Source organism: Xiphias gladius, chromosome 14 (genome assembly GCF_016859285.1).
Source record: "Xiphias gladius isolate SHS-SW01 ecotype Sanya breed wild chromosome 14, ASM1685928v1, whole genome shotgun sequence".
Lineage (NCBI taxonomy): Eukaryota > Metazoa > Chordata > Actinopteri > Istiophoriformes > Xiphiidae > Xiphias > Xiphias gladius.
This window is the reverse complement of record NC_053413.1, coordinates 23,147,998-23,165,118: the sequence shown is the minus strand read 5'-3', so window position 1 is coordinate 23,165,118 and position 17,121 is coordinate 23,147,998. Positions and strand designations below refer to the sequence as shown.

Genomic DNA, 17,121 nt, shown 5'->3' with positions numbered 1-17,121 from the left:
TCGAGCAAAAATTGTGAAAAAATGCCATAATGTTGCAGATTTCAGCCTCTCGAATGAGAAGATTTGCCGGTTTCTTTTTCATGTGTCACTGTAAATTGATTTGGGTTTTTTGACTTTTGGTCAAAAACACCACAAGACATCCGGAGACGTCACCTTAAGCTCTTTATTGATGTCTCATAGATTAAACAATTAATCGATAAAATTAAATGACTGATTAATCTCAAATGAAAATAGTTTGATCGTAAGATTGATCAAAAATTGTCAGCTGTAAAGTGACCGGTTAGCATTTCAGTGGTTAAAGACAACTTTGTTCTACAGGCCCCTCGTCTCCTCCAGGGACAATCAATTTAGCACAAATTTCGAGGGGTTTTTATACCTTTTCCGTGAATGTGGAAACCCTGGAAGAAAAGAAGGCAAGGTGAGAGAAGTAAAAAAAAAAAAAATTGGGAGGGAGGAGCAGGTAATGCAGGAAAGATCAACAATCATTTATTTACACTGATCAATATTAAAAAATAACCAGTGTCAGACTCCACAATTCGATTAACTGAGTTTTTAATTTATTTGAAAATGCAAAAAGCTAAACAAGGAAGGTCAAATGTTTTCATTATATTCATCTTTTCAGACGTAATTTATCATCCTGTATAATGTGATAAGCTATTACTGTAAAGGTCATGTGATACCTTTTGAATCATGCAACAATTGGGCGTCTCGGGCGTTACACTGACAATTATTGATCAGTGATCTTGTGAAGTAAACCACTGCATTGACAATTTATATATTGTCAATTTATTAATCTTATCTATTGATCTGTCTATCTATTTATCTAATTAAAGCAAACCAAAAACATTATAAATTAAGGAAGAATAAAAAAATACAGAAATTTGACTTTGTGACAATTCTTTTTTTTTTTTTTAAAGGCAGTTACACTGCAGTTGCAGGGTTAGGGATTTCATTCCCCATGTGTAAAATGTAGGCACTCATCACACTGTACTATAAAAGGGTTTTGTGTCACCCTGGCGGCCCTGGACCGGTGCTCTCTCTGTGGGGTCAGCTTGAGTGTCAGTTTTGTCAAACTATTTTAATGACCTCTTCAAGTCCAGCCACCTGCTACAAATCATTGAAGACTGCACTGTTCATTCAGCATCCATAACAACTTACTCAACCAGATGAATGGCTTTTCATATTACAGTCTTCCAATGCTTAACACTGTCTGTGTAATTTGTTTTATCCGACGGTTATTTTCGTTGACCCATGGAATACTTCGCAAAGATATATCCCACAAAATAAATATCAGTCAGAGGTAATAACGAAACCAAAGGGAAGCCTCAAATTCCTTGACTTCTCCAAATCCTTGGTAACTATGGAGACTGTGTATCACTGAGGTATTTCACATTTCTTTAGTTATGCATAATGCACACGTTTCCTGCGTATCATTTAGCTGCAACTTGTTGTAGTCCCTTGCCTTTCTCCAAGAATAACATAAGAATGTTGCCATTTTTGGTTAGTGGGAGGTCTGTTACATCTGAAACCTTGGCTTGACTCAGAGAATCACGGCATTCGCTTTAAATTTACCATTTGAAAGACCATACCAACAGAATATTGTGCTGATATCATCAAGACACATTTACATGCAGCTTTGAAGGCAATGGGTAATTTGAGGTATACAGTACATTGTTGTATGAGAACAGGGTTTGTTCAGTTTGAATGAGGATGCTACTGTCAATCTGATACAATATCTATGAATTAGAGCCCGAGCGATATTGGATTTTTGGGGCCAATGACGATACCGATTATAGGGCATAAAAAATTCTGATGTTCATATATCAGCCTATTTTCTTTATATATATATACATATCTATATAAATATACATATATATTAAAGGTATATTGAAAAAGGAAAATAATGGGGTCGTTGTTTGTTAACTGTCCAGCAAAATATTTTACAAACTAGTAAGCAACTTGCCGTGAAGACATCGCTTGACTCCGCACCGCTGTCTGCTCAGCTGTGAAGGGTACTCTGGTACATGTGCTGCACACAGTGCTGAGAGTATTGTAAACAATGGAGTCAGAGCGTGTTCTGCTGGACAAATTATGTGATTAATTGCCCCAAGCATCTTTTTCTGCATTATGTTCTGTTAAAAAAAAAAAACAAAAAAAAAAAAAAAACAGTTTCCATATCATTACATATCGGACAACATATATGCCGATACCAATATATCTTTGATAGGCCAATATTGGCCAACCGATGTATCGGTCAGGCTCTATGATGAGTATTTTTAAACACAGGCTTTTAACACCTTCAACGACAAAGTTTAAGTACCGTCACTGTACCCCCCTCAATAGGACAACAAGGCATTATTACATATTTTATGATACAGTACTCTGATGTGAATCCACATAAAGGCGTGCGTATTACAATGCGGTGAGCAACAGCAAGATATATTTTCCAGAGCTTGATCAAAATTGTTCTGTGGACTTTTTTTTTTTTTGAGAACGGCGTAGTAAAAAAAAAAAAAAAAAAAAAAAAAGCCGAACAGAGAAAAAAAACCTTTGCCAAATCTCAAGTTTATAGGCTAGAGCCACGAGTTTTTGTATTTGTATTAATTCAAATTCCACTAAATATTGATTGATTTAGGTTTTTGTGATTTTTTTTTCCCATGAAACCCTACCTCACACTAAAGAAAAAACAAAGTAAAACCATTTTGAGCCATGTTATTGACTAATTAGTCAATTATTTAAAAAAAAATTGTTGATCTATTCCCAATCAGTAGACTCAAAATTCTCTCTAATTACTTGGTTGATTAGTGGAAAATAATTTGATTACCCAAACAGTCTTCAGTAATAAAATATCATACATTTTGGATTGGACCAAACCTTACATTTACTTAACTTGTGCTATGAAAACAGCAAGAACAGAGAAAAAAAAACCTCAGTATTTTCTTTTACATTTGTTACTTGGCCATCCTCTAAAAAAAAAATAAATAATAAAAAAAAATAAATCCAGTAAAGTGAAAGTAGTGACCAATCTGAGCAACAGTTCTGGCTGTAGACCAGAAAATGGGACGGCTTCAAGTGCAACTTAAAACAACACTTGACTTTGTTTGGTTGCTACTTACAGTAATTAGGTTATTGTCAAAGCCACTCAAAAGCCCAGTGTGGGCCAACACAGCGCAAGTGAAGGGCTATTGTGTTCACTGTACGTGCCAACAATGCTCAAACAAGAGTAATACTTTTTTTTAATAAGTAAGAATGATGGAGAAAATTTTGTGCAAATTACATGAAGCCAAACACACATATTTGCCTTTACTGCCTTTCTTCAGCTTAAGCTTTGCTTAGGATTGCTCAGTGATGTTTTTACACTGGTGCCGCTGAAATAAACTGAAACTATCAAAGCTTTGCCCGCAACTTGAGCATATAAAGCAATTTTGTCCGGTGGCATCACTGCCACAGTTGTCCTTGTGTTTGCTTGAACCGCTCATATTCAAATCAAAGGCAGTTCCCCCCTGAGTCCTGTCACTCACTGCGATGTAGTTGTTCACAGCCACCTCGTGCGTAATATGTTCGTCTTGTAGCTCCGATGTGCGAGTCATATCAGAGCTTCTCGACTGCATTCCTATCACCGAATACTGATCACCGTGCATCATTTCTTCCTTTTCTTTGTCATCTAGAAAAGGCAGATCCTTGATTGGTGATGTGTATCCCTGCTGCTCATAGGCTGCTCCAGCAGCAGGACTGATGTGGTACTTGACATCATGTGAAAGCACACAGATAGTTTGTTCTGCTGTGTCACCACTCGTCTCTATCCCAGATGTCCACAGCTGACTTTTGTCTGGTGCTCCTGTGCCATTACCAGGCCCTGCCTGACCTAGAGTCCGAAAATCCCCATTTGGCTCCACCTTCACCATTACCGTTTGCTCACCGACTGCCTCGCTGCCCGGCAACTGTTCCTCAAAAGCCGCCAGTCCGATCTTAGGCTCTGCCAGGTTCTCCAGCGGTTGATTATCAGGCATTGTAAACATCAGTTGATGTGCCTCCAGCACATCTGTGTTCTCCCCTTTTCAGAAAAAAAGGCAACAGAATTAAATGAGCAAACAGTGTTAACAAAATATCTTTTTTTGTGCTTTTACACAGTATAAAAGAGTTGTGCTTATGTGCAAGACATAGATCTAGTGAATGGTGGTGTTAAAAAAAAAAAAAGATTTTTATTTATTTATTTATTTATTTATTTTTAAACAAAAAAGCTAAAAAATTCACTGGTTCCAGTTTCTCACGTGTGAATATCTGCTGGTTTTCTTGGTCTTCTACTATATTAATCTAAACATTTTGTGTTTTGGACTGTTGGTCAGACAATATGTCAACTTGGGCTTTGGGCATGTGATGTGATGTTAACTCTACTCTGGCGCTTTATCAACCAAACGATTTATCAGTTAATCAAGAAAATAACGGACAGATTCATCAATAATGAAAATAATCATTAGTTCCATCCCTAGTCAATGTCTTGTCTGGAAATAACCGTTTGTCACTTACCATTTCTGTGTGTCTTCATGTGGCCCTTGAGGCTACTTTTCTGATTGAAGCACCTCCCGCAGATATGGCAGCCGTACGGCTTCTCCCCAGTGTGAATTCGTAAATGTCTTTCTAGGTGGCCGGCGCGCTCGAAGACCTTGCCACAGTACGAGCAGACGAAGCATTTCTTTGGTTTGATCACCTGAAAAGACCTGCTTCTCCTCTGTCGGTGGTGATTCAGTGAGGCCTCCGCCATACCATGTAAGCCCGCTTCACTTGATATCAGGAGTGTGTCTAGCGATCCATAGGGTGTTTGGGAGATCATGCTGTTTTTCAGCTCCCCATATGGTTTCCCTGGAAAGGGGAAGTTGCTACAAGAAGCTTCGACTGGTGCAGGGAGCAACTGAGCTATCCCAGGGAAGGATGTGATATTCTGTGCCGGGCTGCTGAGATATTCTCTATTGCTCATCTCTGTGTTGTTTTGTCCTTGTAATCTGGATATCCACTGCTGGCTGTCTCTCTCAAATCCTGTGAAGTTCTCACTGAGGTTGTCTACTCCCTCCCTTGTCTGCCCATTTTCTCCATGAAACAGTGGTTGTGTTATATCCTCCTCTGCAGGCTCAGATTTGACCTGTACAGGTGCTGGGAGGATGTCGTCATTCTTTGGTAGGCCCTCCTCACCATTCGTCTGGCTCTCTTCCTCAGGCCGATGAGTGTCAGTGCACGGATTCACCTCAGGAATTGGCTTCTGTTCGCCTACTTGGACTTCAACTGGTCTGGGCTGAATACCTGTTTAAGTAGGAAGAAGTCATCACAAGCATTTTTTTTCCACATACATCTAAGCAGTCAAAAGCTTTTTACCATTAACCCTTAAACTTTTAAACATTCGTTGTGGCCACATACAGCGTGCAGGTCATGCAAAGGTTGCTCTCAGAGTAAACATGCCGACACGTCGGTCTCTCCTGGTCCAACCGCACAAACGCCTGATGCGTAAAAACCGTGTCCACCGAAAACTGATTCAATGCCATAGGTTTTCCATAGTGTTTTATACCAGAGACAGGGCACCTTGCCTGAAGTAAAGACCACTAGGACAGTCAGTTTTGATTAAAAATTCAAATCACCCTTCAAACTTGGGAAAAGCAATGAAATATTCAATCTGCATTTATCTGCCCAAATTCCAAATTTGCTGCCCGTAAGAACAGCAGCTCATGTCCTGGGCTCCAGCAGTGGGCAGTTGTAAAATGCACTGTCATTCTGATCCACTGTAAGCTCTACAGCCCCCAGCACATGAGGCCACTGAAGATCTCTTTGTTAATGCAAAACTGGAAACTACCGAACCGTGCTGAAAGAATAACCACGACACCAAAGCATCTGAGAGGAAATGTGCGGAAGAATTTTTGGATTCAACTCGACAGATGGAACATTTGTGGATAATGGTGAGGCTGTTCGCCGCCACTTAAAAATGCAAGTACCTCACGGTGTTGTTGTTACAAAAATAAATCTGAAGTCTCCTGATAGCTTGTCACCCAAGTGTGGCAGCAGAGGCACCATTAATAAACAAAAAAAAATCTAATTTACAATGTTAGTCTAGGATTAGGCTAAATGGGCTGATATTTTGACAAACTGACAGCCTTAAAGGCCAAATCCTCCAAAATCATTTAAAAATGTGCAGTTTAATGAATTAAAACATTAACCTTTAGGGAAGAAGAACAGAGGTGCCATTTCACACAGCAAATGCATTTACCACATTTACTGAGCGTGACAGCTGCTCAGGCCATCATCTGCTAACTACACTGAACACAGAAAGAGATGCATCAGAATCCAGGTGGTTTACCAACAGCTTCCTGGGGGGAATCCTGAGAAGATGTATTTTGTTACATCTGCCTGCATACATGACAGGATGCGTTTTTTGGTCCACTGGGGGCTCTGCAACGCTTAAGCACAGCTGTCACTTTTTGTATCTCATTGTTATGCAAAGATTAGCAGAACTAAAGAGTAGCGGGAAAGCACCTGAAGGTCTTGAGGGCAATTTGTTTCACCGTTGCATTTCATGGACACGAACTGAAATGAGGCCCCGGTACTTAATATCCAATAGATGTCTGACATAGCCGGTTGAAGTCTGGCCCTGGGAAGCAGAGAGGCTATAAAAGAGCGGTGTTCTTAGAAGTCAGCCAGGCGAGTCCGCCGGTCAGCGAGGCTCTTTTAGGCCGCCATCTCCCATTTACTGTCGTCTCGCCCAAACCACATTCTCTGCTTATTTCTCCGCTTACTGTGACAGAGGAATGTCACAGCCAGAGACTTCCAACTGTGAATTGAGCCAAGACTCCAAGACGGAGGACAAAAATAACACGCCAGGAAATAAAACTAGCTACCCAATGTGCCACATCAATTTTTCCACAAATCTAAACCATTCTAAACTTTATTCAAGGTCCTCAACGGGGGCTTCGGGGCATCCAGATTTGATGCCCCACAACCCTGTGAGCCATCCTAATCCTGCCCCTCTGAAGATTCCTTGAGGGAGACACTAAATCCCCAACAGCTCAACAGCCGAAGGTCCTGATCTCCCTGAACAGGAAAACAGAGGACAGAATGTCTTCATTTTCAAATGTATTTTGAGACATCTATCCAGAGAATATTGCCTGAGTTCACAGACTCTTGCCACAACACCCTGCTTTGATGTACATTTAATCAAACCGTCGCTTGAAAACTGCCAAGTATAACAGTCTTCAGTTTTTCTTTGTAATGAGCTTCAGAAGACAAAGTGTTTTGCTGAAAGGCAGCGCTAAAGGTAGTTGCTGACAGAAAGAAAAATCAGTTCATTTTCCCCTCAAAGTTTATTCCTTCGTGTTTAAAGATCCAAAGTATTTTACTTACATCTTCTATGAATCTTCATGTGCTCCTTGAGGCTGCATTTCTGATTGAAGCGTCTCCCACATATCTCACAACGATATGGTTTCTCACCAGTATGGATCCTTTTGTGTCTCTCGAGGTGCCCGGCACGCTCAAAACACTTTCCGCAATATGGACAGATAAAGCCCTTCTTAAACATTAACCTCTTCACCGTCCTCCTCCGTACCGTGTTGTACAAGTTGCGGTACTGACTGTAACCCAGCAGCCCACGGCTGAACGGGCTGTGCTGAAACCCGCCGGCGCTGCTGCAGGGCACAGCCAGTCCGGTGTCCAGGGAAGATTCAGGGAGACACGACAGAGAGTTCTGCCCCAAATGTAAATAATCTGAGTTGTTGCGTCCGGTCTCATTTTGCGTCGTGGACCTCCACTGCCCACTATTGCCTTCGTATAGAGCCAGGTCTTCTCCCAGCTGATCGGGTAGCCCTCTGGTCTCTCCCCTTCCCTGTTCCACAGGTTCAGGTTTAACCTGGACCTCAGGTATGGACAGGCTGCTGTTGTCCTTGCCGGCGTGGACACTGTCAAGCAAGGTCCTCTCGTCACCGGTGCCACACTGACTGCCTGTGGAAAGACAATGATAAAGTTGTGGAACAGTGTTTTGGCTTCTAATTTTTTGATGTCATAGTTAAATGTGTGCATCAAAAACGGTTGGTAACTTCACTCCGACACATTTGGAAATAGGAGAAAATTATTGTAATGACCACGCCCCCAATCCCAAAAACAACTCGGGGTATATGAAGAGACTGAAACGCACTGACAGCACACCTTTAGTCATCCTCAGTTGTATACGGTAAGTGTCTCACACCGTTCCGGTGTCTGAAACTTGGTTTCGGTGAAAACTACAAAACTGTAAAATAACAATTTCCCAAAAACATGAAACGACTGCTGTGCTAGGTGAGAAAGACACTCTCCTTTCAGACTAAATTAAAGCAACGTGGTGTCATGAGGGTAGCACCGGAAAACCCGGACTTTCTGCTATTATCAACAATTCATCCGTAAATTACTTTGGGGGCTGGTGTTTGTTGACGGGTCGGCATGCATTTAGTGCAGGAAGAATCAGTCAAATAATAGGCGAGTCGATCAACAGAAATTTGACAATCATTTGTGTAAGCAATTACTTGCTAAGTCATTTATCAAGGAAAACGTCTGACGAAAACAACTGTTTATGGTTGCAGAGACACAGAAGAGGGGAGAATCACCTAGAGGCTTTTTGCTCTTCCTGCGTAGGCCATCTAATTCTTAGCTACACCCAACGGAGGAAGAACAAGGAGGAACAGACAGAGCAGAGGACGGAGGTAGGCAAGACACAGAGTAGATAAAATAACATAATCCCTTTATGAAGAGGACTTAACCCAATGAAGCAGTATTGGTCAACATCCTATAAAAGCTATGTAAATATGCCCCATACTCCTATTAGTTTTTACTAAAGATTGCTGTTCCTCTTTGTAGACGCAGATATGGCATATTTGGAGCCCTGTCTCATGTACAGCTCACTGCCAGACATCTTTAGCCAGTTGAGTCCTGCTGACATTCAACCACCTATATGGCAATGTTTACGACTGCGATCAAGTTCCAGCGTGCAGGTCCTGCTCCATGATGCACTTGTTACGCCTTCCAGACAGACAGAGAGCCTTGCAGAGATGGTGGAGTGATGAGGTTGGTGAGGTACCGCCCTCAAAGGCAAACGCCGAGGTCAGAGGCGCTGTCGAGGTTTGTGCATTTTCATCCCTAGGAAACCTTGTCGTCATATATCCTACATCAGTGTAACAGTTAGTGGCTCCTACAGTACTGTGCAAAATCTTCACTTTAGATCTTTAGATGTTTAGAGTCTGATCCGTCCCGCAACACCGACCAGGGAGGCGCCCGATCGATCCCACATTCATTCTGCAGCACGTCGACGCGTCCAAACACACAGTCAGATTCACCGAGAACGGTCTTCAGAGACAAGGAGAACAAGGAGTCCTGCAAAAGGCGGTCTGGCCCCCCCCACAGAGCCTCGTTCTCAACGTCAAGGAGTCAGTCTGGGATCACATGAAGAGACAGAAGACACTGACACAGGCTAAATCCACAGAGGACCCGAGGCAAGTTCTCCAACTACCTACCTGCCAAGTACCTTCAAAAACTAGGTGTGAGTGTACCGAGGGGGAAGTGGTGCTGTTTCAAGGGGAAAAGGTGGTCTATCAGGTCCGCCTTACCATCTCTCCCGTGGTCGTTGGGTCGCAGGGTCACTCTGCCCCGCGCTGCTCTCAGCTCGGTGTGAAGGACCTCGATGTTGCTCTTCAGCTTCTTGATCTCGTTTTCGCGCTGACACATTTCCAGCCGCAGCACCACCATACCGTCCTCTACAACTTTGGAGATCTCTGCCACGGCTGCTTTGGACAGGGCATCGATGACTGAGGCGATCTGAGCCCGCAGAGCAACGCTGCTCACCATTGTTATAAACCAGCCAAGTGACAGGGGCGCCTGAACTTTAAAGCGAGAAGCGGCCCAGCCCTCCGACGCCAGGCTGTGAGCTGGTCGGCCGGGGTTTTGCGAAACGGGTCACCGCAGGAGCCGCGGACTGTACACAAACCGCATCCGCTTGGTGAGCCTGGCGCTGGTTTTAATGTGTGGCGCTCTCCGCTAACAATAACTCCTTGGTACGTAGAATGGACTCGTTAGCGGAAGTGATGGCAGGGATACCATAAGTTCCAGGCACAGGGCGCAACGCATATTCCCGAGGAAATTTCTAGGTTAGCCCCCCCCCACAAAAAAAAATCCAAGTAACTGATAAATAAATAAATAACCAACAAAGAATGAAAAACAAAAAAACAACAATTAAAAAAAAAACAACCCCCCCAACATACAGGTTTATCCATCCAGGTGGCAGTAACTCAAAAAAATAAAGAAATATAAAATAAATTAAAACCACTTAATTAAATAGCGTAGAAAATTTATAGATTCCACATGGTATTGTACAATACAGTTGTATGCAAAAATTTGGGCACCTCTGGGCAAATAATGTTGATTTTGTTTTGAGGAAAAAAGAATTAAATGCAACCACTGCAGCAAACAGGTAGTAAAAATTAGCCAATTGTTTCATTAACTTAACAAGTAATTATTTAGTAATCCCCCTTTTACCAGCCATTAAGCATTGGGGTGGAAATATTCTGCTTCGGGGTCGTGTGGCAGCCAGTAGTTTGGTTTACTTTTTCAAGCTCATGTTTCATGTTCTTAAAGAACAAAGTAACAGTGCAGTCTTGAAAAACAGGGTATTTGATTAATGTCTGTTTGGTGTTGTAGTTACTTTTTTTTAATTCAAAAATCAACAAAATATGTAATTTGCCCAAAATATGTAATTTGCCCACGGATGCCCAAATTTTGCATTCGACTGTATTTGCCATCTATTTACATAGTCTTAAGGAATTTTTTAAACTTCGGCTTTCTAAAAGATTTTTTTTTTTAAATAAAAAATTTTCATCTTTTTAAAAAAAACTGAATAAATTTGCGTAAACTTTTAAGCGGAGTGTGTAGGTAGAGACTGTTTTTCTTTCCAAGGTCATCAATGAACTGTCGAGTTCAACTTTTAAACCTGCATGGATGAGAAGTCCTAAAGGTTTTAGGAAAAATTTTACTCCTTTTTTTTTTGGCACACCTACCAACATTGTGACCTGGCGTATTTCAGACAGGTATGAAAAGTATGCCAAATATTAAATCACAATGGATGTCATTTGACAACCATTAACTCTAATTTTTTTAATACTTTCTTAAAGTACTTTTTTACCCATCAAAATGCCATAGAATTCGCTAAACCATATCCTTTAACTCAAAATTGATCATCAAAATAAAGACAAGTAAGGCCAATGGTAATTAAATAAAATAAACTATCAAAATAAATAAATACAAATATAATACGTATTTTATAATTAAATACATTTTCAAAAAACGGAAATAGGATACATACTTATATATTCATTCATATTCATACTTAGTTTTGCATTATTATTACGTATATCATTTTTCAATTATAAATACATATATACATATATACACATATAAACATATATATATATATATATATATATATATACACACATATTTATATATATATATAAACACATATACATATATATATATATATACATACATACACACGAGTTCAAATATAAAACAAAATACATTATTGCATAGGTACACACCCCCTTTACTACTACACGCTTAAATCATCACCACTGCATCCAACTGGCCACATAATGAGTTCAATGTGTGGCAAGTTATTTTAGGTTTAATATAAAGTCTGTAACTGGATGGTCGAGCAGCTGGCAAGTTGATATCCTGGCAAAAACATACTAAAAATCATGAAGACAAAGGAACATTACAAAAATTCACAAGGCACTGAAAGACCTCTGAGTGCAGTAAGGTCTTGATAAAACTGAAACAAAAACTAGGGATGCACTGCTCCCACATTTTCTCTCCTGATACTGATTTCTGTACATGAAGCCACGATATCTGCTGATACCAAGTACCGATCTGATACCTTTGCTCTCTTTCTCTGAAATCAAGCTCTGTGTACCTCATTGTGTGGAACTTACAGGAAACATTATCGTGTAAGGTAAGATGAAGAGAAGAGATTGCTGTGGCACTAAAAACTGAGCTGATAGCCCGCTGCGACGGAATTAACTGGTAGCGGAAACACTAAATTTTACAATGATATTGAGAAATAAACCTTATATACAGTAATTTGGATTGGTCATGTTATGGCAGATATCCTGTCCACCTAATACATTAAAAGCTATTGCATAGCTGTAAAGCTATCTACAGGAAGTATGGGAGGCCACGAAGAAGCCCATGACACTCTAAAGGAGTGTACTTATATTATATATATATATATATATATATATATATTTACTATATATATACTATATATATATATATATAATATATATATATACTATATATATTTTATATTTTATTATAATATTTCATATAAATTATACATATATATACACACACACACACACACACACTTTCAGTTTACATGTGCGCCTAATTCGACGCTACATCTACTTGCCTCACCTTGTAGCAGTTTGCATGTCTGTGACTTTGTGAGCGATTTTCCCCCCTCAGACTGTTTCACTTGAATGATTGTAGAGGGCTGAAGAGGTAAAAATATCCAGTATTTTACGTTAAAAAAAAAAAAAAGAGAAAAGTTGAAAATTTTCTCCTGTCACAGAATTTTTTTTTTTTTTTTTTTAACTATTTCCTAGCCTGTCAATCATCTTGTGCCCCTACCGCTGTAGAAGTCCAGACCTCCAGGTTGGGAACCACTGTATTAGACCGTTATGGGCAATGTTGCAAAAAAACGAGCCTCTTTATGACAGTTTTGGAATTTCATATGACTTTTGCATCAATGTGATGATGTATCTTTATTTGTCAGGTATTTATTTTACTGGATAAGCCAAAACAGACATTGTCACCTGGTTATTGTATCCACAAACAGTTTCTCATTTGAGTTTTTCAGAAAATTTTGTACTTCTGATAAACACTTTAAATTCTGTTATAGGGAGTTTTCAACCACCATATTGCAGAAAACTGGCTAAACCTATCAAAATGTCTCGATGATATCTGGAAAATGAATGTAAAGTTGACTGAAACTGTCATTTTCATTCGGTGAAAAAAGTTTTAAAAAAGTATTTTTGAAAAATCTTCTTGTACTGTTGACTGTTGATTCGCAGTAAAGAATCCCAGACTATGATAACAGTGATACAGGATAAAGAATGAACAGATGCACTGCCCATTCCAACATTATACGTGGTACACAGGTTAGAACAATTAACAGAAATAACAATCACATTTTCCCTTCACCCGTGCTTTCAACAGTGCCAGCATCCCTGCCTTGCCGCATGAAAAGCAAGACGGACACTGTTATGACTGCATTCAATTCTTTAAAACTATCAAAGTACACTGGCAAATTAAATAAAGGTTTGTGCAAATTCTCTTAAGTCTTATAGATTGACACTGGGAGCCCCAGTATCTGAGCACTATCTGCCTTGCAGGTGAATCTCTTGATGTATTTTGAGGTTGCCTAGCACCGTGAAGCTTTTACCACACTGCCCACAGCTGTACGGCTTCAGGCCGCTGTGAAACCGTTCGTGTCTCAGGCAGTTGTCTTGCCTCGAAAACATCTTGCCGCAGATTTTACAACTGAACGGCTTCTCTCCCGTGTGAACACTTTGGTGCGTCTTCAGCCGGGTCTTCTGGGTGAAAGACTTCCCGCATTCGAGGCACCTAAAAGGTTTGAAGGGTTGGTGGGTGGCCTTGTGCTCCTCCAGCTGAGACAGGCGGGGGAAACCCTTGTTGCACACAGAGCAGATGAAGAGTTTCTGATTTGTCCGCCACACATTCATGGGCCGTTTTGCTCTCAGGTTGTTTCTACTGAGGATGTGATCTTCTGTGTCCGCTGTGGACCTCTGCGCGTGAGGCAGGGCTAGTGACGGCCCGGCCTGTGGCAAAGCGGGCTGCAAGCACTGGTCCTGACTGACTGCAGGGCACGAAACATGTCTAAATGGTGCGTTATGAACAGACTCCGAAGCTGTACTTCCCGTGCACATGGGTCGAATCTCTACCTCTACTTTTATCGGCACACTTAAGGAATCATCTGCGATTCCCTCCGTTGCAGTCGACGACGAGTTTTGGGAATTTTCCGTATCTCTGCGAGCAGAAAAAGGCTCAGCGCACGAGGGTAAAATCTGTGTGTGCTGCTGCGCTGCAACAGAGCCTTTCTCAAACACGCTACAAGGAGCAGGAGGCCAGATTGGGTCATCTCGCTCTCCCGCCTCAGAGCAAACATCGGTGGCTGCTGTCGCAGCGTTGTCTGTTGTCTCCTGGACAGCAAGTTCATCTGCTGGCTCATGTTTCACAGTTGGCCTCATGTCGTGGCTCTCGTCTGTCCCGCGTCGAGGCTCGCAGGGTGAATCAGCGGTCTTTGGTTCCAGATACACTGCACACGTTTGCTGATCTTCTTTTTCATCTGCAATTATAAAGACAAAAGAAATTGCAGGTAAACATGAATTTGGCTTTTAACTCCACAAATGCAAATGCAAGTCAACAAAGCAAGAACACAGTTATTAACTGGAACAGTACAACCCCATGGCTATTTACTTACCCCGTTTACTGGAAAGTAAAGAAAAACAAAAAAAAACAAAAAAAACTTTCTACTTTCGTAATTGCTTTTATGGTTAATCTCATGTTCTCATACCCCTAAAATCTACAACCAAAATGATGAGTCAGTTGAATCAGTTGATCTACTAAAAAAGTTAGTATGTTTTTTACGGCTGAAAGAGTCATTTTTAGAGCTGAAAAAAAACCAATGATAATAATAATAATAACTTTAATTTATAAGCAAGTAAAACAAGTTACAAAGTGCTTCACAAAGACATGAAGCAAAAAGAAAAATGACCAAATAATGTTAATAAAAGTGGTAATAATCCAGAAATAATAACTAAATGAGGTTAGAACATAATTAACAGAGGTTTTAAAAGAGGAAACAGAGCTAGCCTGCCTGATCTCCTCCTGCCAGTCGTTCCAGAGTCAAGGGGCCCTGACTCCAACGCCTCGGTCTATTCTGGTTTTTGGCCTCGACCTAGGAATTGCTAACACACATCTGCCGGAGGATGTGAAGCTGCATTCAGGATCGTAAGGAATTAGCTGTCGCAGATACGTAGTACGTAAAGAGTAATCATTAGATCAATTCTCAAATTCAGGTGACAGTGTTGTTATGCTAAAATTGGCATTATGCAGAGTCTTTTATTGGATCTAGTGAGTAGTCTTGCTGCAGATTCTAGACCAGATGAACCTTGGATAGGTTGTATTTGCTACGGCAGGAATGCGACGCGTTGCGGTAATCTAACTGGGATGTTGTAAAAGCACGGATGACGGTTTTCAGGTTCTTTTCGGATAAAAAAAAAAAAAAGGATCGAATTTTTTAAATGTTGCAAAGGTAAAAGAAGCGAGATTGAACAACGCACAACTTCTACTGGTATTTGAATGACGACTGCGATGACGGTAACACCTAGATATCTGCACTGGGTTTTTAATGCAGGGGAGACAGAGAACCTAAGTGGGCGGAAATGTGCTCACTGGAAGAGTCTGGACCAATGACAGTAGCTTCTGATTTATATGCGTTTGACTGAAGAAGGTTTCGAGAGGACCGGCTTTTATCATCTGTGAGACAGGACTGTATTTTGCCCCAGTTGTGTTATGTTGTTGAGTAAAATGAGAAATAGATCTGGGAGTCGTCTGCATAAAAGTCACCGAGTCATGTTTATGTTTAGCCGTAAGGTCAGAGAAATACTTAGTACGCGCGTTTTTAACCTCCGACTTATCCTTACGAGGTGAGCGGAAAGGTTCGCAGCTTTGCGAAGTAGTAGTAGCGAAGAAGTTTTCTTTATTAAACAGATTTCATCATTGAGCCAATCAGTTCATTGACACGTAGATCAACGAGAAACTGGTTTACAACCATTTTGACAGTCAATTAATCATTTCAGGGATTTTCCAAGTAATGTCAAATATTCCCCAGTTCCTCCTTTTCAGTTTTGTGGATTCAGGACATGTATTTGTCTTTTGTGATAGAAAACGGCACATCTTTGTGTTTAGCACTGCTATATTGAATGATGTTATCTTGGACTTTAGGAAACCGTGATGGGCCAATTTTCCATAATTGTCTGACGTTTTATTAATCAAATGATTTAATGAGAAGATAATTGGCACATTAATCGTTAACGAAAACAGTGGTTGGATGCAGCCCCAGTATTCACTTTAATCACTTCAATCTAACCATTCTGATTACTGCTTCCGAATGCCGTGGTTTCTTGCTTCTCTTCCCATTATTATCCAGAACTTAATACTTTGTGTTTCGGCAATAAATAGATAGATTTGTACTTATAGTCTGATAGTATGGACTGTATCGAAATGATGCAACCATCTTTAAGCCGAATTCAACAGGAGACCACAAAAAATCGTAAAGGATCTCTACTTACGTTCTGCCAGATAAGGAACGCTGAGTAACCTAAGACATTTTAAACGAAGTTTGGTGAGAAAGTTCTATCCAGTCCCAGATGTGGGAGCTGGCCTGTCAAACGGTGCTCCTCACCTTTCGGGGCGACCCGGCTCCCGGCTGCTGCTCGCCCCTGCTTGTCCCGCGTCGCCCGGGTCACGGCTGCCCCTCGCGCTTCGCGGAGCTCGGCCTCCATCCGCTTCACGCCTCGTCTGAGCTCCTGAATCTCGACGTCCTTCCGACACATCTCCAGGCGCAGAGCCACCGTCCCGTCCTCCACCAGCTTCGTTATGTCGGCGACCGCGGCTTTCGCCAGCGCGTCCATGACGGCTGCGATCTGCGTACCGAGGGGGGGGGCGAAAGACATCCTGCCGGGCGAGAATATGAGGTCAGGAGGGGAGGGGAGGGGGGCAAATTTCCAGGTTTATTCAACAGCCGGGGCTTCTGCGGCGAGGCGACGCGCTTCCCCAGCTGTTTTATTTTGGTTTACGTCCGGGAAAACCAGGGGTCGGATGTGACGTTGGGGGAGTCGGACGTAACTTTTCTAATAAACGTAGATCGCAAATGTCTCGCTATCAAAAAGTAAATAAAAGCAAAAAATAATAATAAAAGAAAATCTCTCTCTATGGCTCTCTCCAGTGTTTACTTGTTAACAAGTTTTAAAATAACGCATA

At 41.2% G+C, this 17,121-nt stretch overlaps 2 protein-coding genes across 2 annotated transcripts; both read right to left on the bottom strand.

Moving 5' to 3' along the window:
- Window positions 1-2,970: 2,970 nt before the first annotated feature.
- Window positions 2,971-10,061, bottom strand: LOC120798861 (zinc finger and BTB domain-containing protein 17-like). The gene is made up of 4 exons (XM_040143631.1): window positions 9,609-10,061; window positions 7,381-7,974; window positions 4,528-5,295; window positions 2,971-4,054 (listed from the first exon to the last, which is right to left on the bottom strand). The coding sequence occupies exons 1-4, from the start codon at window positions 9,844-9,846 to the stop codon at window positions 3,333-3,335; spliced, it is 2,322 nt and encodes a 773-aa protein (XP_039999565.1). The 5' UTR covers window positions 9,847-10,061; the 3' UTR covers window positions 2,971-3,332.
- A 2,587-nt stretch (window positions 10,062-12,648) lies between these two features.
- On the bottom strand, window positions 12,649-16,875 carry LOC120798863 (zinc finger protein 12-like). Its single transcript, XM_040143635.1, has 2 exons — window positions 16,544-16,875; window positions 12,649-14,422 (listed from the first exon to the last, which is right to left on the bottom strand). The coding sequence occupies exons 1-2, from the start codon at window positions 16,812-16,814 to the stop codon at window positions 13,434-13,436; spliced, it is 1,260 nt and encodes a 419-aa protein (XP_039999569.1). The 5' UTR covers window positions 16,815-16,875; the 3' UTR covers window positions 12,649-13,433.
- Window positions 16,876-17,121: the final 246 nt, after the last annotated feature.